General features: G+C 43.3%; 1 protein-coding gene across 2 annotated transcripts in view; it reads left to right on the top strand.

The window, feature by feature from the left end:
* The window catches only part of ahrra (aryl-hydrocarbon receptor repressor a), an 83,953-nt gene that overhangs the window by 6,104 nt on the left and 54,723 nt on the right, over positions 1 to 23,126 (top strand). The window contains exons 8-20 of one of the 2 annotated variants that reach the window (XM_061804729.1): positions 143 to 294; positions 1,425 to 1,662; positions 1,767 to 1,816; positions 1,911 to 2,105; positions 2,189 to 2,351; positions 3,126 to 3,340; positions 3,560 to 3,752; positions 3,842 to 3,909; positions 4,224 to 4,340; positions 4,500 to 4,596; positions 4,913 to 4,958; positions 10,378 to 10,470; positions 11,799 to 11,980. In XM_061804729.1, coding sequence (XP_061660713.1) covers positions 143 to 294; positions 1,425 to 1,662; positions 1,767 to 1,816; positions 1,911 to 2,105; positions 2,189 to 2,351; positions 3,126 to 3,340; positions 3,560 to 3,752; positions 3,842 to 3,909; positions 4,224 to 4,340; positions 4,500 to 4,596; positions 4,913 to 4,958; positions 10,378 to 10,470; positions 11,799 to 11,980 — 1,809 coding nt within the window. Of the gene's footprint in view, positions 1 to 142; positions 295 to 1,424; positions 1,663 to 1,766; positions 1,817 to 1,910; positions 2,106 to 2,188; positions 2,352 to 3,125; positions 3,341 to 3,559; positions 3,753 to 3,841; positions 3,910 to 4,223; positions 4,341 to 4,499; positions 4,597 to 4,912; positions 4,959 to 5,123; positions 5,409 to 10,377; positions 10,471 to 11,798; positions 11,981 to 23,126 lie in introns of those variants that run through there. The other variant, XM_061804730.1, reaches the window with a different exon arrangement.

Here is a 23,126-nt window from a genome sequence, read left to right as displayed (position 1 = left end):
GGATACTTAATATGCAATTTCTTTGGTGTGTCTGTTATTATTATTATTTTTTTTTTTAAATAGTAATTGCTATGTTTTGATTCACCCTTGAGTTCACTTGAATGATGGACTAATTCTTTGTGTCTTGCGTCGGTTTTGTCAGACACCGAGCTGGTGCGTCTGCTCGCCTCGGTGTGCATGCAAGTGGACAAGGAGCGGTCCAAGCAGCGTGGCAGGACACCAGTGGCTCACTCCAAAGGCAGGCACGCCCTCAACAACGCCCCCGTGCCACCCGATGACAAAGGAGGCCTTAAGGTAAGGTTATTATTCTAATATCAAGTCAAATTAAAAGCAGTGGTTGTCTCATAAATTGTCTGTTTTCTGTTTTAGACTTATTAAAAAAGAAATACATTTTTTTCCCCAAAAGATAACATTCATACAGTCGAGCCTTATTCATCAGTTGACTTCACTGATACCGTTTTGCTTGGGAGTTGATGAAAAATATTGCAAAAGTAATCATTGCAATAACGCAAACCAACGTACCGCTTTACACGTACACGCTTTCAACCCTGCGGTTTATGGGGTGATGCGGCTAATTTGTGCATTTTTTTCTAACGCCTGCAAGGGGCCACTCGAGTGGAAAAGGTAAGAATTAGACCGGTGGAAAATATGCGCCAAGGAAGTGACTTTTACTGGTCCGGCCCTGTTAGCACTGCGCTAGTGTATAACTGCCGTGATTTTTTTTTTTTTTTACCGGCCCTGTTAGTGCAGCGGTAACGTTAGCATGACGGCGCTAGCGTCAAACACTGTGTACCGTCTTTCTTTGTAAATATCTCGTGTTTCAATGTGGGCACTTGCGGTACTTGTGTATGTACCAAATGGTATTTCCTTTACAAATTTGCTGGGAGAGGCTTATAACCAGGTGCGCGCTGTAGGCCGGGAATTACGGTAAATCGGAAATTGACACACAATAATCACTGACGAATATTTGGCTGTGATGATATTGGTAATGTTTATCCATTTTTCATACATTTGTTCAGTATTGATGGCACAAGATTATGGCGAAAAGCTCCACGTATGATCAATATCCAAATGAAACTCCTCAACTCACTTCAACAGAGTTCCTTGACACCAAGATGCTGCAACATGGCATCTCCTCTTGTCTAACTGAAGGATCTGAATTGAAATCGACATACAACTTGTAGTCTCACGGCACCAAATCGCCACAAGATGGTGCTAACAATACTTTTATAGCTTTTGCCTGATCACCAAAACAGCAAATAGGTTAGTTTTTCAGCAAATAGCCCCCCCCCAAAAAAAAAAAAAAATCCCTAAATACAGTATATGGATTTGACAACATGCAGTTGACTCTAGTTAAATAACCAAATTATGTTGTTTAAACATACCTCACAAATGGACATTCTGGACTGTAACCCCCTCTGCAGTCCTGGTGGAGTAGGATGTCTAATCGATTCCGGCGGCTGAAGCTGACTCACACCTTGAGACACGGCTTTTTGTCCAACCGACTGGCTCCGTTCCCAGACGACGCGGATACCTCCCTCGACACCACCATGAAGGCTGACGTGAAACCTGCTAGTACCGCTAACGCCGCTCTGGCACCCACGAGTGCCCAGGGAGTAAGTGACATCGGCACCGTTTGGGCAGTCAAGAGCAAAGAGACGGGTAAGCGAGAGATTTGTAAGAGTGCTCGTTGAAAGCATAGAGGTGATATTTTAAAAGCATGCGGGCGGAAGATACAGTAGATATAATGTTGGTTTCTTTCCCAGGTCTGTGCAGAACATCATCAGAAAAAGATGACATGCTAATTACCACAATGGTAGGAATGTTCAGTTGAAGGTCGCAAATGTTTAAGTCTTGGCGGAGGTCTGCGGTTTTATCGTTCTTCCTGACATCACTGTTTTCGCCTTCAGCTTCGCAGCGGCGCTCCGCTTACCCGGCTGCCTAACGACAAGCTGAAGGCGGTGATCCCGCCCTTCCTGCCTCCATCCAACTTTGAATCGTGGAACTCTGACCGCTCGCACCTCCTCAGGGAGGGGAAAAGCGAAGCACCTCGGCTTCCGATGCCTCCCCAGAGGAAGTTGAACAGCAGCGGGAACTCTGATATTGTGTGTTTTTGCGCGGGAAGGTCAAGCAGTTTTGATTTGCTATAAGCACAGCTAATGTCTCTGTCCTGTATTTATCATTTTAGACTTCAATCAGTCGAGTGGTGAGCAGATCCATGAAGTTTCCTGGCCTTCCCAAGGGTCCTTCTTCCTCTTCTCCTTCCAATTCTGGCCACTACCACTCGCCTCACTCCTCTGGGGGCTCCAATGGCGTGGCAGGCCTCAACCGGGACACGCACAATCGCTCAGGTTATCATGGTCAAAGTCAGAACCACAGATCCACTTTAGCATTTATAGAGTATCCCTGACACCCAAGCTAAGATCCATGTACTAGTATACTAGTATGTATGTAGTAGTATGCTCCAAAGTTGTGCGCTGAATTGTGTCTTACTGGTAATGTTTTCCCACGACTGGTTGAATTACCGTAATTCCCGGCCTACAGAGCCCACCTGTTTATAAGCCTCACCCAGTACATTTGTAAAGGAAATACTATTTGGTACTCACATACCCCGCAGCTGTGTAAAAGCCGCAAGTGCACATTGAAACCGACATTGAAACACGAGATATTTACAAAGAAAGACGGCACAAAGAGAGTTTAACGCTAGCTCCACCGCGCTGACGCTAACGGTAGCGACGCGGCGCTAACGCTAATGCTAGCACCACGCTAACCGGTAAAAGTCACTTCCTCAGCACATATGTTCGGTCTCACTCTTACCTTTTCCGCTTGAGTGCCCCCTTGCGGCCGCTAGAAAAAAATGCACAAATTAACCGCATCGCCGCATAAACGGCAGGGTTGAAAGCGTGTGGAAAAAAGTCGCGGCTTATAGGCCGGGAATTACTAGTAAGACACAATTGTTGTACTTTTGCCACTGAATGGCCTGACTAGTGAGCAGAAAGAATGTACTAGCACACCTTAAGCATGATATTAAGGATAATCAGATAAGACGTCAAACGGCTTTCCATACATCGCATACAGTATTTTGTCTATGTTATTGACAATGAGCGTCGACATCCTTCCACTAGGCGGCAGCGCAGACGGTGTTCTCGCCCAGATAGCGGCCCAACGCAAGAAAGCCGCGGGCCTGATTGAGGTGAAGGCTCAGCCGAGTGAGAAACGGCACAGCCAACGTTTAAGTCCACCGCCACTTCCTGTTGCCCCCGCCAGCAGCATGCCAACGCCAGACATCTGCCTCCCTGATACGCACACTCACGCCAATCTGGACATCTCCTCAAGAAGGGTGAGCATTATGTTTGTGTATAATTTCTTGGATGAAATATTGAGCGTGTGTCACAATAGACGATTTCGCCATGCCGTCTTGTTGGCAAAATGCGTAAACATAACAAAACTCTTCCATATCGAATGGTTTCCATTCACCTAATCTCCCTCACCCAGAAGTTCTGAACCGGTCTCAAGATGCAACCCTTATGACCGCCAAAATGATATTCATTCCTTTCAGAAGATGGATTTGAAAAGGAGACCCCAGTCCGGGAATTCATCCACCTCCAAGAGCACGTCGCCCACTCTGACGCCGTCCCCCTCCCCGACCCCCAAGCCCCCCGGCGGGCAAGGAGACTCCTTGTCCTCGGCTTCTTCCCACCCCCGCTCCAAGAGCAGCGGTGGCTCCAGCAGTGGAACCATCACCGATGACGGTAAAAGTAAAAATATGAAACACAATTTACATGAACTTTTTCTATGGTTTTACCATTTGGATTTTTTTTTCTTTTTTTTTTTTTTGTAGATGAGTTGTCAAGTATCTTAAAGAAGCTGTCGTTGGAAAAATATCAGCCCATATTTGAGGAACAGGAGGTACTTGTTCCTTTCTTCAATCATTACCTAAAATGTGTTGACAATCAAAAGATTTCATTCTTAAGTCTTGCATGGTGTTCATTTTTCATATTTCAAGCTCCCTCTTGAACACTGCGCCACTTTCTGATGAAAAATAACCACATTGACGGAATCTCCAGTTTCAAAATTCCCACCTTGAACAGAATTTCCCTTGATTTTAACACACCGGGGAATGTAAAATCCATTTTTGTCGGCACGAGTCGAATGCGCCACAAACTAGGCATGCTTACGCTACAAGATGGGAATAATAATAATTTTTTTTTTCCGTTCGTTAGGTGGATATGGAAGCTTTTCTGACTTTAACAGATGGAGACCTGAGGGAGCTCGGCATCAAAACAGATGGACCCAGACAGCAGATCTTGGCCGCCATATCAGAGCTTAATGCCGGGAAAGTACGTAAGACGCCTCTTCGACCAAAAACGGTGTGCCGTTAAAATCATCCCGAACAACGGTGTTATGAAGACTAAATTTAGATGCAATGTAGTCCTGACGTATTCATCAAGATCTGGATTTCCCGACATTGTGAAAGCAACATTGTGTGCCTCGGTCAGGGCCGGGAAAGGCAGATCCTTCAAGAAACCATCCACAACTTCCAGTCGTCCTTCGGCAGCAGTGCCAGCAACCCGAGACCACCCGGAGAGCCACGCTGTGAGTGTTTCATTCCAGAAAGATTGCATCATTTGAGGGAATATTGCAGCTTCCTGTCTCGCTTAAAAATGATGAATAGATTCTTGCACATAGAGCATCTGTTGTGGAACAAAAGCCTTTTTTGTTATTTCCAAATATATATTTTTTTATTCTAGCTGTTCTTGCATTTGGAACAAACACTTTGCCCCATGAAAGGGTCATTAGCGCAGGGTTTTCTGGCAAATTTATATATTAATAGTAGGGAAAAGGAAATTCATTGGTTATGACCTGATAATTACCTGGTAATAACTGTTGTTACCTCCTTTTTCCATTTCAGCTCCAACTAACTGGATGAGACATCAAGTTCGTTCCTCTAGTAAAAGGTAACTCTGAAACGAGATGACAAGCCACTTCAAATAATAAACAATTGCAGTATTCTGGACATAAGTATCCTCTCATACTGAATTCAAGCATTGGTACTGTAAAATATTACAATAAGACAGGTTGCCACTACCTTTTCGGAGCCTTTACATTTTTTTTCCCTGAAGTGCTTCTACGGATACTCAAGCAGTGGAGGTGGAACGCAGCTGCTACGGAATTTAAAGTCAAAGTGCACAAAACAAAAAGACACAGCGGCTTATGATTTGTAAATATTAAAATGGTTGTTTTTCGTGTGCACGACTGTGACTGATACGTGCAATCATAAGGCAAAGCAAAGGGAGTATAAGTTACGCTATACTGTTTATTGGGCTGCTTCGATGAATATTTTGTGTCTTATTTGGGAACAAATGGTTCTATTGTGAAATAAATAAACATTATGATGCTTTAATGTTGATAGGTTGTATTTTTTTAAATCCTTTTTTTAGGTTCCGTGGCTCTAAATATGAGCAACAGTTTCCTTTGGGCTTCTTAGTCAAACTTTGTCCAGCATAACCGCTTTGGTGGTTTCTTAACTGAATTTCCTCGGCATTCTGCCATGAATACAAAATATTTCCCTCTGAAATATTATCCTGGAGATGACACGAAAATACGACGCCCAGAGTTTTGACCGATACCGTTAAACATTTAGAAGGTGATAATAAACGAAGGTATGTGGAAAAATGAGAGACACTTGCCATTGGAGACCCGTGTTTAATGCCGAAGTTGATGTTTTCGCCAATAAGAAATTGGACTGGCTTCCGCTTGTCTTGGACAACTGGGTCTACACGTAACTCTGGTGTGTAAGTCGTCAAGATTTACACGGCAGAGTTTGAAAGCGTAGAAAAATGTGGACGCATACTAATACTTCGTCGTTGGATCTGTTCTCAACAGGTTTTCGGCTCGTGAATGCGGAAGTGTGTTCGGCTACACGTTAACCTTTGCCTGAATCCATCGGTCTTTTCAGCTAGTATTCAACACAAATGTCAATATTTAAATAAATGACCCCTGGTTTTACACAAACTTGCATTCATTAACTTTGATCAGGGAAAAAGAAAGAGGACAAGCAAGTCGGTTCCTCCACAGCGTTTCCCAAGTAGTATTTATCATGCCAAGTTGGCTCATTTGAGAACAATACGTAAAAAAAAAAAAAAAAAATACACGAAGCATGTTGCGGCCACACAAACTTCGATAAACCGAAATGATCGCTACACAGTCGTGTGTATTTGGTTGGGAACCATCCATCACGTTTAATTGAAAATCCATCGATTTTTTTTTTTTCACGTCTTTTCAGATGGTATTCTGTACAATGACCTCTTTGAATATCTGTCTTGTCTGTTGTAACAACCAACAGCACATCAAGTCTCGGGCATTGTGAATATTCTGCTCCGGTTCAATGTCCCTCACACTGTCGAGCAGCTCTTTTTGACCGGCAATATGGCGCCGTGAAAATGGTGACATCACATGCACGAGCTCTACAGGCCGTAGCCCTGTCTAATCGAAAAGTAGTGCTTTGCCTTTCACTGGCGACCAGTCCATTACGGGGTGAGCCTTTCGTCCAAAGTCAGCTGGGGGTAGACTTCAGGTCCAGCGGGTCTGAATAAAGTGAGCAGTAATCAAAAATGGATGAATGGATGTCCTCAATTAAAGACATAATTGCATCTTATGCTCTCATGTAATACATTAACATCAAAAAGCATAGTTTACAATACAAGGCTTAAAGCTGAATTGTAATGATGTTGTGGTAAGATTATAGTACGTTTATAGAAAAAAAAAATGGGGCAGTGCGAGTCTCTGGGTCGTTATTGTAAAATACATTTTGCCGTTTGACAAAATCAATGGCTCACATGTGAACATGACCTCGGACAACGGCTTTACTGCATTGTGTTTGTTAGCCTTGCTGAGCTCTCCGTTGACACTTTCCCATCTATGCCGGATGGCTTGTGGCTCGCCCCCCCCCCCCATCCCCCAATTCTGTCAACACACGTACACATCCATGAAATTAGGTTATTTGCAGCTGCATCTCACACCCAGTGAGCACATCTCTCTCAGGCTGGCATATTGTTAGCATAAATAGTTGTTGGCTCATTTCGCATCACCATTCCGCCGTCATTGTCAATCCCTGCGACACAGGCATGTTGTCGCCATGGTTTCGAAGGCATCTTTGGGTGTTTTGCTGTTTCGTGATATCCGCCTCTTTTGTCTCTCATGATGAAACTTTGTAGCACCTCTCCAAAAGAGAGACATTCGCAAACATTGTCATGTTTGAGTATTTTAAATTTTCAAATTTCAGTATGAAAGTGACACTTATGATGTTTTTATTGGTCAAATGTCAAAGCCTGTCAAATTGAACCCAACCAGTTTGTTTTGTCTTGTCTCCTAAAGCAATCGTTAATGTCACGAGCGGCCTTGCCCTAAATAATTGTGACAGAAACGAAATGAGTGGATGCTAGGTGTCACCCGAGAGTGACGGTTCCCATCAATGATTCATGGCCATTAGGAACAGACATGTCGTGTCACCTCTCCACACGTCCCTTGAAGTCCCGCGGTGACGTCTTAATCAATGGAAGACATACTGTGGCGAGCGCCATGTGGCTTTTCGATGGCACCGTCGTCAGTCGCGAGAGGTTGCGTGTGAAGATAATTGGAAAAGTAGAGTTGGCGGGGGCTTTAAGTCTGAGCTTCATCTTCAGTGGGTGGCATCAAGAATGGGAAAATACAGTAAATTGCAAGTCAGTGTTAAACAGAGAGTAGTCTGCATTCTAGCTAGTTTCGAGGTACTCTTGAGCAAGGCATCAAACTCCTGGAAACTAAAGGCTGGCGTGCGAAGACCGTTTGCGTGGTCCATCTATCTGGTCTCTTTGTGATGTATGTGGGATAGTAGAATCCATTTTTTTTTTTTGGGGGGGGGGGGTTGAATTGATGTATCGTTTTAAATGAACGACAGGATTTAGTCAATACCGTCAGAAAGTCACGTTTGGGGTACTTGTACAGTGCAGTGTATATAAACTATAATTTACGACAGCAGAGGGCACTGCAGTACACTGTCGACATGTTTCGCTTGCTCTTGGAAGGACGCGACAGATTTTAGTGGCACGTTTATAATCAATAAATAATAATCCATCCATTTTTTTTTTAGCCGCGTATCCTCACGAGGGTCGCGGGGAGTGCTGGAGCCTATCCCAGCTGTCAACGGGCAGGAGGCGGGGGACACCCTGAACTGGTTGCAATCCAATCGCAGGGCACATAGACACAAACAGCCGCGCTCATAATCACACCTCGGGGCAATTTAGAGTGTCCTATGAATACAATAAATAATAATACACAAAAAAATAAACAATACTTTTTTGGATAGAAGAATGATTCCGATTTTTTTTAATGGTTTACTGCAATCCAATTGAGCAAAGGAATTGATGTGAAGAAGTGGAGATACCCTCTGGTGAGCGTGGAGAAGAATTACATTTTAATTTAAGAAGTGGGAGCTTCCTCTGCTCACTCCAAAAACTGCTGTGAGCAATACAGAATATACATATTAAAAAAAATATTAGTTGCTGTGCTGAGAATATACATAAGAAAAAGTAAGTTTTTTTTCTTTGTTTTTTTTTTACAACATTGTGCAAACAAACTCGAATTTGAAGGGTTAAGAGGTAAAAATGAGTTGAAAAATACTTTATACTAATAAAGTTAAAAACAGTGCAGTAAACTTTAGCAATAAAAAAAATTCAAATAGTTCACGGGCAACTTCAAAATATGATAACAATCCACCATATTAAACATTTTGTCGTGATTATATTTTAGAAAAACTTGAACTTGGCAGTCGTCACTACTCAAAGGTGATAAGACGAATAGCTTTGTTTCCGGAAAACTTTACACAGTAAGACGCAGCCCACCGGATGAGTGTGAAACCAGAAATACGGTGTACTCCTTTCATAAGTAGACAGATGTTTGCAACACGTAGGTGATGTTGTCATGGCGCCAGCGCCGACAGCGTTTCTACATCAACCCGAACGATTCACTATTATTACATCGTACTTTGTACACAGAGCTCTTGTTTTGAAGTCGAAATAATGTTACTTCCGTTTTATGGGTGACATTGTGGCACTTGCTTCAACTTGTCCCAGAGCGCCACCAGTCGACGTTCTAAAACCAACAAATCATCACATAATGTCGACAATGACATGTACGTATTCCGCTTTGGTCACGTATGGCGAATTTCCTCGCGAAAGCAGCTTGGCAGCGGGTGGAAAACCTTCGGCGACGGCAGAACGTCCGGGTGCGAGTGTGCTCATTGGCTTGTGACCCCTCCCCTCCAACTGCTCCCCGGATGCTTTTGCGCGTGCGTGCGGCGCCGGGGTCGGGTTGGGCTGATGCCCGCTTCACGTGTCTCCCGTTAAATCACAACTACCGTTCCGTGGACTGGATTTCGAGATAAATGGCGTGATTTATGCTCACACCTGTACAAGAAGGAATGTGCAGTACTGCGGAGTACATCTTATAGTATCATGTTCTTTTTTTATATTACTCACAAACCCATTGCGGCTGAATGAAGGAGCGGAGATAAAATGTTGACTTTTTCTTACTAATTCTATTAAGACTCTGAGCGACACTTCAAAACGTCAAGTCTAAATTCACAAGTTGATTTGTGACGCAGATTCGAAACAAAACCTCCACGCACCGCAACCCTTGCAGATATTCCCAACACGCGGACACGGCGATGAACGCACCGCAGACCTCGTGTACGCCTGTATGCTTACGAGCGCGCGCGCGCGTGTGCACGCGCCCCGTTTGCGAGGCGGAGTTGCGTGCGAAGAGCTCGACATGTCATTCAGAGGAATCCGCCACCTGAAAGGCGAGCAAGTGAAGGCCACTCAATTGGCTATAAAGCATCAGGCAACATCTGCAACGGCGAGCGCGGCAACGCCAATGAAAACATCAACTCGGAGCTTTTCGACTGATTTGATCTGCCCGTGGATTTATCACTCGCACACTCTTGAGTGGGTGCACCCCCACCGGGACGCATCTCGCTCTTTTTTTTTTTTTCCGCTTAATGTGACTCCACTGTAACATTATACTGGACTTAACTGAGCACCACAGGGTGTTCGCGTGAGTACTTCTTTGTTCTTTTTTGTTTGTTTGCAGGCTATTTCTATCGAGGTTATGAAATTGCGCGCTGTGGAATGTGCAACTTGCTTTTTGAGGACTATTTAAATTCAACCCACTCACTCTTCTCCTGCGTTTCACCGCAGTTAGTGTCTAATGAAGCCGGTTTAATTTGAGGGTGTTTAAATGCGACTTAATGCGCCCCCCGAGCCTGCAAACAAAGTGTATGGGAGCGCCACGAAAGTTGAAATTTGCTTTGTGCGTGTTTGTTTCGTCCTTCCACAGCGCACCTGTTACCTCCACGGAGCGCAAGATCATGATCCCTCCCGGAGACTGCATGTACGCGGGCAGGAAGCGGAGGAAGCCCGTGCAAAAGCAGTTAAGTCCGCGTTTCGTCAAGAGGCTCGCAAATGAGGTCTGCAAGTGGCCCGGGCAGTGTTGCTCCGCGCAAAATATTCCGGCTGTTTTTGACATTTCAGCCCTTTCGTTCCCGTTTTGCCGAAATAACGCAAATCCATTTGACCGTTTAAAGACCACGTGACATGCCAGCCTCTGCTACGTATGTTCTTAACTATTTGACACTTTTTCTTGATCACCTGATTATCAACTGTGACAGAAAAGGAGAGTCCCTGCAGAAAAAAAAAATCTATGGAACATTCCAAAAGAATTTCTAAAGAACTATAGAACTTTAGGACCTATAGAAATGTAATTGTTCTGTAGAAATTTTATAGATAATCACAGCCAAAGTTCTGTAGAACAAGTTGTTCTGTAGAAATTATATAGAATTTTTTTTTCATTTTTTAACTGGGGTAGTAATATAGTTCCACGCTCCTGTGTGTGGAACCATCCTTTTAAGGTCTTTAAATAATTAAACAAAACCCTCCAGTGACCTTGAACGCCATCATTTTGATTCAGGTAATTTTCCAGTTTGAAGAAACTTCAAGTGCCATTTATCAAAAGAATATATCAACTCACAGCCTAATGGCATTTAGCACTATTATTGAGTGGGCGAGATTAATTTATCATGAGGACCGATATTAATGCAATGAGCTGAAACAAGCAAATGGGGGGGGGGGAGAATGCATCAGTTAGCTGTTCAAGTTGTGTACACACAGCAAATAACAGTGTGGAGTGAAAAGGGTTGTTGAGTTTAACTAAGGAGGAAAAAAAAAAGCCCCAGAGAATACAAATATATAATTCATGCCATGCAGGACAGCTATATTGTAGTGTTTCAATCTTTTTTTTTGTAAATATGTTTGCTGTCATTGGAGGAAGAACAAAACATTTTTTTTTTTTTGTGGTGGACTGAGGAAGGCTGCAGGAAAAAAGTTCAGAGGCAGGGACATTTGCAGACACGATCATGTGCCTCCGCCAATAAAACTAAACTCTCAAAATACATTTTGTTCTATCAATCGGTGGCAGACCTTTCAAAACACGCCGGTTGTTGTGTCTCGTAGAGTGAGGCCGACAGGGCTCGGACAGGTGACGATGTGAAGTTTAAAAAAGTTCTAAGCTCCACGCGTGCAAATGATGATTCCATGTCTAGGCAAGTGTTGGAGAGAAAAACAAAACAAAACAAACAACAACACACCGTTAGTGACACTCTGGGCTGCTGAAAAGCTACAAAAAAATAATATTTATGCATCACTTTTCTTTTCCTGACCTTTGACTCCTTCACCGACTGCCACGCATGTTCCCCACACCAGGAAGCCGTCATCCGCTAATGAGAAAACGAACCCGTCCAAGCGGCACCGGGACAGGCTGAACGCCGAGCTGGACCGGCTGGCCAGCCTGCTGCCGTTCCCCCCGGACGTCATCTCCAAACTGGACAAACTGTCTGTGCTGCGCCTCGCCGTTTCCTACCTCCGCGTCAAGAGTTTCTTCCAAGGTAAGGAGATGAGTTAGCATTTATGACACTTTTTGTTACAGTAGAACTCTCCAAAATATGTACACTGTCGCAACCTACATGTGTGAGCTCAAGATAGCAAAAGTCATTATGGTAATATTTAATATGTTCTGCAATAAACCCAGAAATTACATACTTATTACTCTATTATGTGACATGTTAACCATTACATACAGGCTCATATTGTTTTTGTTTTTTTTTGTTATAACCGCCTAAAGGAAATATGAAATGCAAACTTTTTTTTGTACGGGATAATAAACATTTAACGCTTCAATTTAGTTTACTGTTCTTCACGCTATCTACAAACTATGATGGCTGGATGGGAATTAAATACTCTATATTTAATGAACAGGCGAGTGACGATGATTTCTCTACGCAGCATCTGCGGCCATGTGACTAATATGATGAGCTATGATTTGCCATAAAAGTGAGCCAAAATCCCCGTCCTCCCTTTACGCTTTGTAGCTTGTTGCACCTTTTTTCAGGCCCCCACTTGTTTTTTTTTTTTTTTTTTTGAAGCACAGATGCTACTGGATCTCGTCATCCTTAATTTGAAGGAAACTATGGAAGTAGATTAGTGCCACCTGGATTTGAATTTGAAATGTAACGTGATCACATTTTCAATAATTGCTACAATTCACTGTGTAAAATTCACCGTCTGTGCCACCAGGCAGGGTTACTTCAGGTCAGAACTGAACACCCAGCCAATCCAGTTAAAGGGGAAATCCAGTGGTTTGCATTAACAATGCATCCAATAGGTCATGTAATATGTACCCTATTTTGACAATGTGATGTTAATCCTCTCTCATTTAATGGCGTTTTGAGAAGATTTTTAGCGCCAGTTACACATTTTCAGGGGCGCTGCCATTTTCGCGAGTCACACGACCTATTTGCGCAGGTGTGCCCAGCGCTGATTTCTCGGATTTATTCTCGTCTGATGAAGAATTAGCAGTATCGGTTGATTGGGAAGACGGAGGAATACTTCCATACACAGCCTTGAGCGGTGTCGCTCACGCCGGCGCGGGCCGCGGGACAAAGGACGTGCGCGTTTCAAGTGGGAGATATCAGAAATGTTACCACAGGGATAACTGGCTTGTGGCGGCCAAGCGTTCATAGCGACGTCGCTTTTTGATCCTTCGATGTCGGCTTTTCCTCCACAATGCGGAGGAAAATAATCGTGTTATGCGGGGGACAGACACCCCCAAGGCGGCTCGCTGACTCCAGTACCGCTCACGGCTGTGTATGGAAGTATTCCTCTGTCTTCCGATCAACCGGTACTGCTATTTCTCCATCAGATGAGGATAAATCAGAGAAATCAGGGCTGGGCATAAATGGTTTCCCATGTAATCGAGCCTTAGTTGCGGCACGGTACATGTCACATCCGCGCATGTAGGCCTTCGGCACCGGCGGAGGCCTTTAGCTGAGTTTTGGTGGCGGCGGAGGCCTTTAGCCTAGCTTCCAGGGCTAATGGTCTCCGCCGCCTGGAAGCTGGGCTCACGGCCCGCTACCGGAGCACGTTCGTAAGACTCCGCGTCATTCCCGAACCATCCGCGGCTGCCGTCCCGGAGCTCTTGGGGGCCTTTGTTTACATACTTATGTCGCGTGTAGGCCTCCGAGTAGTCACACCCCGTGTTCCAACCGAAGAACCATCCGAATATTCAACATTAATTACAGCCACAGGTTCAAATCTGTATGAAAATATTCCTCCATCTTCCCGATCAACCGATACTGCTATTTCTTCATCAGACGAGGATAAATCCGAGAAATTAGTGCTGGACATAAATGGTGTCCCATGTCATCGAGCCTTTGTTGCGGTACGGTACACATCACATCCGCGCACGTAGGTCATGTGACTCGCGAAAATGGCAGTGCCCCTGAAAATTCATAATTGTCGCTAAAAATCTTCTCAAAACACTTTTAAATGAGAGAGGATTTAACATCAAATTGTCAAAATAGAGTATATATAACATGACCTATTGAATAAAATGTTAATGCAAATCAGTGGATTTTCCCTTTAAGCTTTCTTTGTATGTGACGTCACATGACTAAGAAAGCGTAACTGCGATTGGCTGGCTGTTCTGCCTGATGGGACAGACGGTGAATTTCAGACACCGAATTGTAGCAACTATTGAAAATGTGATCACTTTAAATTTCAAATTCAGATCCTAGTGGCACCAATGTACTTCCATAGAAACGAACGTTCCATTTTTTTTTTTTTTATTCGAGGAGACTGAGCAACTGGGACCATGCTGTTGTTATTCCAGTTTGACAGCAGATAACTATGAAATTTATGATCCATATTACGAGACTTTGAGAGGAACCCCGAGCTTGGAAATGTACTGCTTTGGTTCCTTTCTCGTCCTTTTACTTTGTCATCCACTGGGGTGGGCGTGGCAGGCAGCACTTTGGAGACAAACACACACTATTTATCTTAACCATCACGCAAAGTTGCATTACAGGTGCTAGTGGGATTTTTTTAAATGTGGCTTTCCTGGAAAAGAGAGCACGCAGAGATAATGACGGCAAGCGCCGCCTCGAGGAAGTTCTGGGATGTGAGGTGTTGACAGAGTTGCAGAGCGAAGGCTCAGAAAGATGACGCTCCAGTCGAGCGCGCGAAAAGCGTGGAAAGGTGCGTCGGGGCTGCTGGAAGCGTGGGAGGGTGCAGTTCTCGAGCATTACACGAAGGATCTGGGACTCATTTTAGGAGCCACACTTTGAACGCTCATCAAAGTCTCTCATTTGGGGTGCTCCACTTCTGTCAGACGTGTGATCAGCGGCAGCCGTCGAGCGGCCCACTTGTCGTTTGATGCTCCACTAATGAAAATAATTACTGTGCAACTGAGTGAGGCCTTTGATTCGGTATCAATCTGCAAAGTGGGCCCGAGCTCGCCTTTGGAGTGTTTCTGCAACGCTGATACGCTCAACGTAGGTCACATCCTTTTTTTTGTATTTACAAACAAAAATAACACATTAAACTGATTGTGACATTCTATTCTCTGATTATTTTTCTCATATGAAGAGAGAGAGAGTGTGGTTGAGCTCACTGATGTTTGTGTACTTCTCCTTTTTGTCCACTGGGGGGACTTTGTGAAGTTGTTTTGTGGCGACTGCACAGTTGAGAGTTTTGGACTGAGGACATGAAATAACAAGCTCTTAGATTGTTTGCCTCTTTAAAACTTAAAAACACACACTTGCTAATTTTAGGGCTGCACATGAATAATGAGGGTCTTATGCAACGTGCCAGACAAGGTGAAAGCGGTGGAACGCTTAACTGCGTTCAGTACATTTTTTTCATTTTTTTATGTAGTGTGATGCATGTGTACCTGTGATTTGCAATAGCTGGAGACAAAATGTGTGTGTGTGTGTGTATCAAACTTTGGTGTTGACCCGTAACAATTGCTCACACGTAAAAAAAAAAAAAAAAAAAAAAAAAATCATATACAGATGCAATAAATATCATTTACATTGCCCATGTGGTAATATTTACTGCCTTGTAAAAAAAAAGTCCAGCGTTTCCGTAAAAGAGACAAAAACATCCCCCGGATATTATTTTTTTTGACAATCTTTTTTTTTTTTTTTTTTAACAGTGTTTGCTTGTTTTCGATGAGTGCGTTTGTTCACTCTGTCAGTGTGTGTGTGTGTGTCATCTGACTGTAATTCCCTCTTCTTCCCCGTTAGGCCTCGGCCTTCGCTGTAATTGTTGAGCTTGTTAAATATTTACTCTATGGATTAACTAACCCTCCTAGGTTGTCTTTCTGCCCCAATTGTCTTTATTGCTCCCCTCGACTGTCTGTTTGCTTGACTATGCCTCGCTGCACTTCATTTTTATATGAAAACTGGAATTGTTTTGCTTAATTTAAATTACCAAGCACAATTTTTTTTCTCTCTCTCTTTATTCAACTCCTGTTTTCATATTTTTTTGTTTATCCTTGACGCTTTAATGTGAATTCAATGTCGTCATGATGTGACCGCAATGCTGCAAGCCTTGTGGTGAAGATCCAAAGAGATTTTGGAGATTTTAATCCGACCATCCCCAGGCATTAAATTTTCGTGAAACGCAGCAAAGCGCTTTAATTGCGTCTGTATTGGCGTTAATTAGACAAAAGGGAGTTGCGATTGTTTCTCCACCAACTGCCACGTATTGCCCCATTGTTAGACTTCACAATGCCCTATTTTGAATTCCACCCATAAGTTGACCGCAAAGTTGGCCACGTTCAGAAATGTATTCCCAGCAATAATGCAACGTGTATTTTTTACAAGTTACAGTGAAGATAACTGGGGTTTTCTTGGGAAAAAAAGAAGTTTAATGAAAATTGTATGCTGCATAGGATTAAGCTTTGAACGACTGCAGTGTGTGTGTGTGTGAAAAGAATGCTATGGTTTAGTTTATAACCAATGTGGATCTATATATATTGCATTATATTGCATGCATTTATGGTATGATAAGTTGGAACTACATAAACATCCCAGCTAGTTATGTTAAACCAAATAAGACAGAAATTGTGTATCTGCAGCTCTTTTGAAGCTTCTTTTGACACCCATTTTCGTTTCAACCGGCCTAAAATGGTATTACAGTACAATATATGAAGTATTACAGCGTTTATTATTAGCTATCGTTCATCTTTTTCATGATGCACGCCGTCCAGTGATCTATTAATCAACTGGATTAAAAATCAAAGTGTAGCGTAATTTGATTTTGGGGGAAAGCATCAAATGTGAATCACTTCGGGGAAATAAAAGTATGAAGCGAAATCGAATTATGCCTCAAAATGCGGAAAAATAATTTGCTGTCTCGTGCCCGAGGCTTCCAAGCTGATTGCTGTCATCGTTTGCCAGATAAGCGTACAATAAGGAGTTATAAAGTGGAAAAGAAAAGCAAGTGAAAAAAAGAAACAAAGCATTCATACAAACTTGATAACAACATTCATTGATAAAATGATATATAGATGGTGTATAAAATGCAGTTATGTTGTGGCAATTCTCTTAGGGCACGGAACTTAGCTGAAGATCATTTTTTGATGAAATATGATCACGGAACATAAACGCATTTGATATTTGTTCCTGATTGACGTGCTTCCCTGTGAATTTTCAGCCCGTCTGTCATCACTAACTGATGATGTCGCTCAAACACCCGAGGTGCCAATATATCCCTTTCACGTGGAGGTGTGTGCATAAGAAACGCAGGCGGGGAACGCACAGAAGTGCAAATGTTTTAGAAATGTGCGCAAGTTGCTTAATACGCGTCATCGTGAGATGTTGAGGTGCAGGAAAAGAAAGGCCACAGCGACCGCAGCATGACGCCGGGCGGGTGCCGCTCGCGGCTAACCTGTGTAACGAACGCGGCGTGTGAGGAAACAGAAACAAAAACCATCTCGTCTTCTTCTCTTGCATCAAGAGTTGAATGGATGTAAATCAACGTTTGAAAAGTATTCATGCTCCTCTTAAACGTTTTCTATTAAGCCAGTTGGCCAGAAAAATGGAGAAATGCCCAAAATGAGATTCTGTTTACTGGTGGGAAAGGGAAATCAGGTCACGTTATTGATGGACTTTGTATGTATTCAACGCGCAGCCAACTGGATTTAATGGAAACACTAACGTCGTGTTTGAGTGAACTGAATCGGATTCATTTTGACATTTGGCAACTGTGAGAAATACCTGAGGTCGTTTTGTCGCAGTAAAGGTGTCCACATGTTGGAAACCGTCCCTAGAACTGTCTGTTTTTCCTGCCACATTTGGACGAGTCCTCGCAGAAACATGCAACTGTTGCTCTTTAAAGGGTCACGGGGAGGGGGTGTTGAAATAGTGAAAAAGAACGATCATACATACGAAAGACGAGGAACATAAATCATACAGAGGTCGGAGCGTATCTTGACACAGGCACCTGCAAAAATGCGTTCTGGCTCGGAAACCCTGGTGAAGGAATCGTTATCCGTTGATTCATGTCAGACTGATATTTTGAAAAGATTTCCAGTTCACAATTTGATTCCTTGGACCTGTGAAATATGAAGTTTGGACATGTTCTACAAGTTCCACCTGATGAGGTTGTGACATTCCTGCTGACTCACACACACTTTGGTGTTGATTCCATTTAATTATAACATTAGACAACCGTGTCTGAATCTGATGGTCATGTGACTCGGGTATTTTCACATTTTTATTTATATACATTTTATTTGTTTCTCCTTAGCTGCATGACCGATGTGCTGCGGCCTATCTCTAATAAATTATTCCAGGGTTAGTCTGCCTTCTTCATGAAACCTTTTAATAATTGCACAGTCGCATTTTGACACTGTTCAAGAGCTTCAGACCACTGATAAAAATAACACAACAAAACATTTTTTAACGCTCTAATAACGGAGGCAAAATAGTTAAAAGAGATTAGATTATGAGAGTGGTTGAAACCTCGGTGACATTTGTATTGAGTAATTATACTTGTCTTGAAATAATATCAAAGTAGAAAGTAATGCAGCTCCATATTATTATTTTATAAAGGGAGACGTTTTTCTCCCGTTTTGGATCTCGTTAGCTTGCGGCCGGTGGGTGATGTCGCTTACTCGCCTGCACAGCTCATTGACTCATTTGTTCCGTCTGTCTCCATTTTTTCTGACGTGAGCGCTCAAACCTACGGAAGGTCAAAACCTCTGGCCTTTGCGTTTACCCCCGCTGTTTGACCAGATCCCAGACCCAGTCACCCAGAGCACAACGAGCTAGTAATCATCACTCAAAGTGTCGGTGTGGCGCGCTACGAAGAACTGCTCACGCACTGTTTTGTGGAATCCCCAGTTTTGCCGGCCAATCGCATTTTTGAACGCTCCACCTTGCGTTAACCCTCTGTTGACCCATGTTGCATAATTTCAGATAACCTGGAACCCTGCTTGGTTCACAGAGGGTTAAGGCCGTAGCGGCGGCTAATAGCCAAATGTCACGTGCTGTTCTCCTACACGAAACCGCCGGTTTGCGCATCTATGCGAACGTGGACACACAGCGCATTAGCCGGCGGGTCACGTTCTCACGCTTTTCATTTGACATGTCATTGCGTCTCATATAATATTTCGAAGGCTTTATTTGCGTATTGATGAGGAGCAACCGGGCAGAAAATGCGTTGGAACCTCTCAATCGGTGTGCTGTTGAAGCAGAGAAGATTTGCTCTTATGCATGATGATCATCTTCAAATGGGCCAACCAATCGGGCCTGTAACTTCATTGTCCCCGCATCTTTTGTCAGGACCTTCTTCATTCCCCCAAAACAGCTTCTGCTTGTTTTACCGTTTCTTCATTTTTGTTCGCGAAGAGTACGTGAGCAGGCGAAATGCCAGCGCTCAGGCTTTTCTCCTTCCTGTTTCCTCCACATGCAATGTCTGTAATTCCGTGCGGCGAGTTGTGCAGACAAAAGCTAGCTGGACGGACGCTTTATACGGTTCTACTGTAAATGTTAAAGTGTTCTGACAAAACAACGCAACGTCTTGGAATGGTGTCGCATTTTCCTACATTGAGCCATTTCTAAACTTTATTAATCAGTTGTTTACTACAGCTTTGACAAAAAAAAATTTTAATCACAAATCCAGGGTAAAGGGTTTTTCAACCAGCCCTCACGTTTGCTCACACAAAAATGCTCATAATATTATCATTTATATGACAATTGGAAATTTTGGTACAGACGGAATAGAAGTTGACACACATGATTTGACTTGGTGGGCCACATAAAATCATGTGGCGGGACAGATCTGGCCCCTGAGCCTGGAGTTTGACACCAGCAGCATAACATGATCCCGTACTAGCTAACTCAGTTAACCACTATACTACCAAAGGCCTATTATAATCTAATAAAATATGATGTCCGTCAATTTTCTAGCAAACCCGTAAAATGACCCATGACCCAAAGTTGACCACATCATTAGGTACACCAACGCACTAATGCCAGTCAAGCGTTACAATTATTTGCTCTTTGTGTATAATAATCTATTCATAAAGCTCATTTATGTATTTCAATGTTCTGAAGGCAAGTTTTTTTTTTTTTTTACCATATGCGGATGACAAATGTGGCAAATAAAGTCAAGCGCAGTATGCTCCGAACAAAGACGTTAATTATGTACGTCATCTGTGCCCGAGGCACACGCTATTAACATATTGATAATTTTTTGTTCTTTATTTTTTCAGTAGTAAAGTGGGCTGCAGTATTCTGAGGCAGGGTTGTAATATACAGTCTTTTATATTGTGTTTTATTGATTTAATGCTGTGAAATATTGCAACTTTTGAAGGGACTCTTGCAGGTGGCACGAGCCTGATTTCAACGCATATTTTCATGCTCGTCCAAGATGAAAACGCTCTTCAATTCCCTTTATCGTTTGCGAAAAATTTAGTTGCACGTCGGCTCTCTCTCCCACCATGGCGCATGTGTGTTTGGCCACTCCCCCCCCTCGGCAATCAGTCGGACAATGGCTGTTAACCAGCACAACAGGCCAGCCATGCTAATCCCTTGTATGTGTCGAGAACCATGAATAGAGACGCCGCCGTATGCGTTTAGGGTCCTCCCAGTTAACTCATTAGTTGCTTGAATCAAAGGCATGACACTTGCTTTGTCCCTGCCTGGCCTCTCGTGCCACAGACACTGAACTCGCTTGAGTGAAGTTGGACTCTATTGGCTCGGGGGGGGGGGCCAACAAAGCCCTGCGGGATCACAAAAGGCCATAAGTGAATTACTCAAACCGGTGCCAAGGGGGTCCCCCCCCGTTAGACGCCAACTGTAACAGCTAGTGGCAGCCGTGCGGCAACGGGAGGCGTGTTCGTTTTGCAGTGTGTGCAAACAGACGGGTAGAGTGTGCGTTCAAGTTTGAGTGAGTGTGAATAGACAAACACAACTCATGCAGAGGGAGCAGAAGCCTTTGTTGGCCCAACACTATTGTTGGAGGTTGTCTCGGATAATTACTGTCACAGCTACCGCCTAGCGCGCCGCTCCCGCTCCTCCTGGGCAAGGAGAGCACACGGGGACGAGAAGGAGAGCAGCAAGCGCGCCGGAGACGCACAAAGTACATCGTCGTAGCAGTGCCACCTTTGAATCCTTCTGTGGATGGAGATGTGCATAAACAATGGGTTTTAAAAGTCAACACGTCCCTGTTCAAATGCCAAGTTTTTGTGATATAAGAAAAGGAGATCAAGATAAATCATTGCAAAACTGTTTCCACTTATACTCCATTTACTTATATGACTGATAACCTGTAAAAAACAACATTTCAATAAACCACCAAATTAATGTGATTGCATTAGTGTGCACACCCTCTGAGAACTGGGGGTCTGGTTGTGCTTAGCTCAGAATTATCACAAACCTCCGATGTGGGACTGGACCCAAATGCGGGACTCCAAGACGAGGACATGATGTTAGGCGTAGTTTTATTCAAGCGAAGGTGGCACAGAAACACTGTGACGAGGATACCGCAACAACACTACACTATTTTCAGTGGTGGAGATTACTACTGTCAGTGAATGCAAGTCACAAACTCAGTGCACAACGTGCAACGAACTGGCGAATGCCAGTGACAAAACTCCAACTCAAATACACAGTCTAATTACAGTCCCAATGTGAAAAAGGCGTGAGCGGTGACAGGTGTCACCGCCCAGAGCAGTGGCCACGCCCCTCTTGGCCCTGGTCCAGCCTGGCTCATGATAAGAATGGACGAATCACATTCAAGCCTGGTACCATTTAAAGTGCCGCTGAGTAGACCCACCACGATTTTTGATGTTTTAGTGGCCTTTTGCTGACATTTAATTTCTAGGATTTGTGTTTGTTCGAAACAAAATCCAGTTTCGTCGAATCAGTATTACAGTTTGGTTAGTCGACGAGAAGGCCTTGCTGGCCCTGGCGGTTAACCACCGGTGTCGAGGGAAGAACGAGCGGAAAATGAGAATGAAATAAAGAAAGAAGTAAACAGATACACATTGTATGCAGCAGAACTGTAGCCTCGGGCAAATCGCCACTTTTAGTATTCATTTTTTAAGAGTAATTAACAGAAAAAATGTTCCATCTTCAATCAATTTAGTTAAGGCTATATTCTATTTTTTGTATTCTTCTGTAGGAAAACAGTTTTTTTTGGGGGGGGGGGGGGTGGTTGACGAGGATCAAGCAAAGGCCTGTACTCCATTTTAGTCCATATGGTTTGTTGTCTAGAAAGTTAGCATTATCATGCACGTATCCAAAAAAAATCACCAAGATTCTTAGGGCTTGTGGATAAGCCAAGGAAAAATCCTTTAAACTTGGGAACAGATCCGGATCCGATTCAAGTCACCAACAGATGCAAGAGATGGAGCTGCAGTGGAAAAAAAAAATAAATCTTTTGCCTTTAGAACTGGAGCCGAACAACATGATTTTTTTTTTTTTTAATCGAACACATGGTCACGTTTAGGATTGTCTGGCACTCCCCTTCCCCAAATTCAATACAACTCAAAAGGGGACACTTCGGTCGGCAGTTGTCATGCCGTAAGCTATTTTATTGATCATCAAACAAGAAAGCGCTTAGCTTACACTGTCATTTTTTTTTTTAATAAACGAGCCATTCTTTAAAAACTGTGCCCCACTTCAAAACGTTCTGGTTTTATATAGAAAAGCTCACTTTGACAATTTCGATTCAAGCGACCGCACATCAAACTGACTTGGTTGATCTCCATGCCAGCCTGCAGAATGAAGAACTGCCCAAAGCCACACGTCAAAAGCCCATTGGGAACTTGTTTCGCCTTTCAACTGTCATTTGGTTTTGCAAACTCTAGTGGCATGAAAGCACTTGCATGTATTATAATTTGAAAATGTTGGCTTTGCTGAATGGGATGTCTTTGTTAAAAGGGAATAAAACAATTAGCGCTAATGCCGCAGCGCGTGAAATCAGAACGAACACGTCACATTAATTTCAAGGCTTTAAAGGAGAAATCCACTGGTTTGCATAAACCGTGTATCCAATAGGTCATGTAATATGTACCCTATTTTGACAATGTGATGTTAAATCTTCTCTCATTTAATAGTGTTTTGAGAAGATATTTATCAACAATTGTGAATTTTCAGGGGTGCTGCCATTTTCGCGAGTCACGTGATATACGTGCGCGGATGTGACATGTTACGTGCCGTTCCAAACGCTCGATTACAT

This window comes from Syngnathoides biaculeatus, chromosome 19 (genome assembly GCF_019802595.1).
Source record: "Syngnathoides biaculeatus isolate LvHL_M chromosome 19, ASM1980259v1, whole genome shotgun sequence".
Classification (NCBI taxonomy): Eukaryota; Metazoa; Chordata; class Actinopteri; order Syngnathiformes; family Syngnathidae; genus Syngnathoides; species Syngnathoides biaculeatus.
Note: the sequence above shows the minus strand (reverse complement) of the source record. Positions and strands in the feature narration are given on the sequence as shown.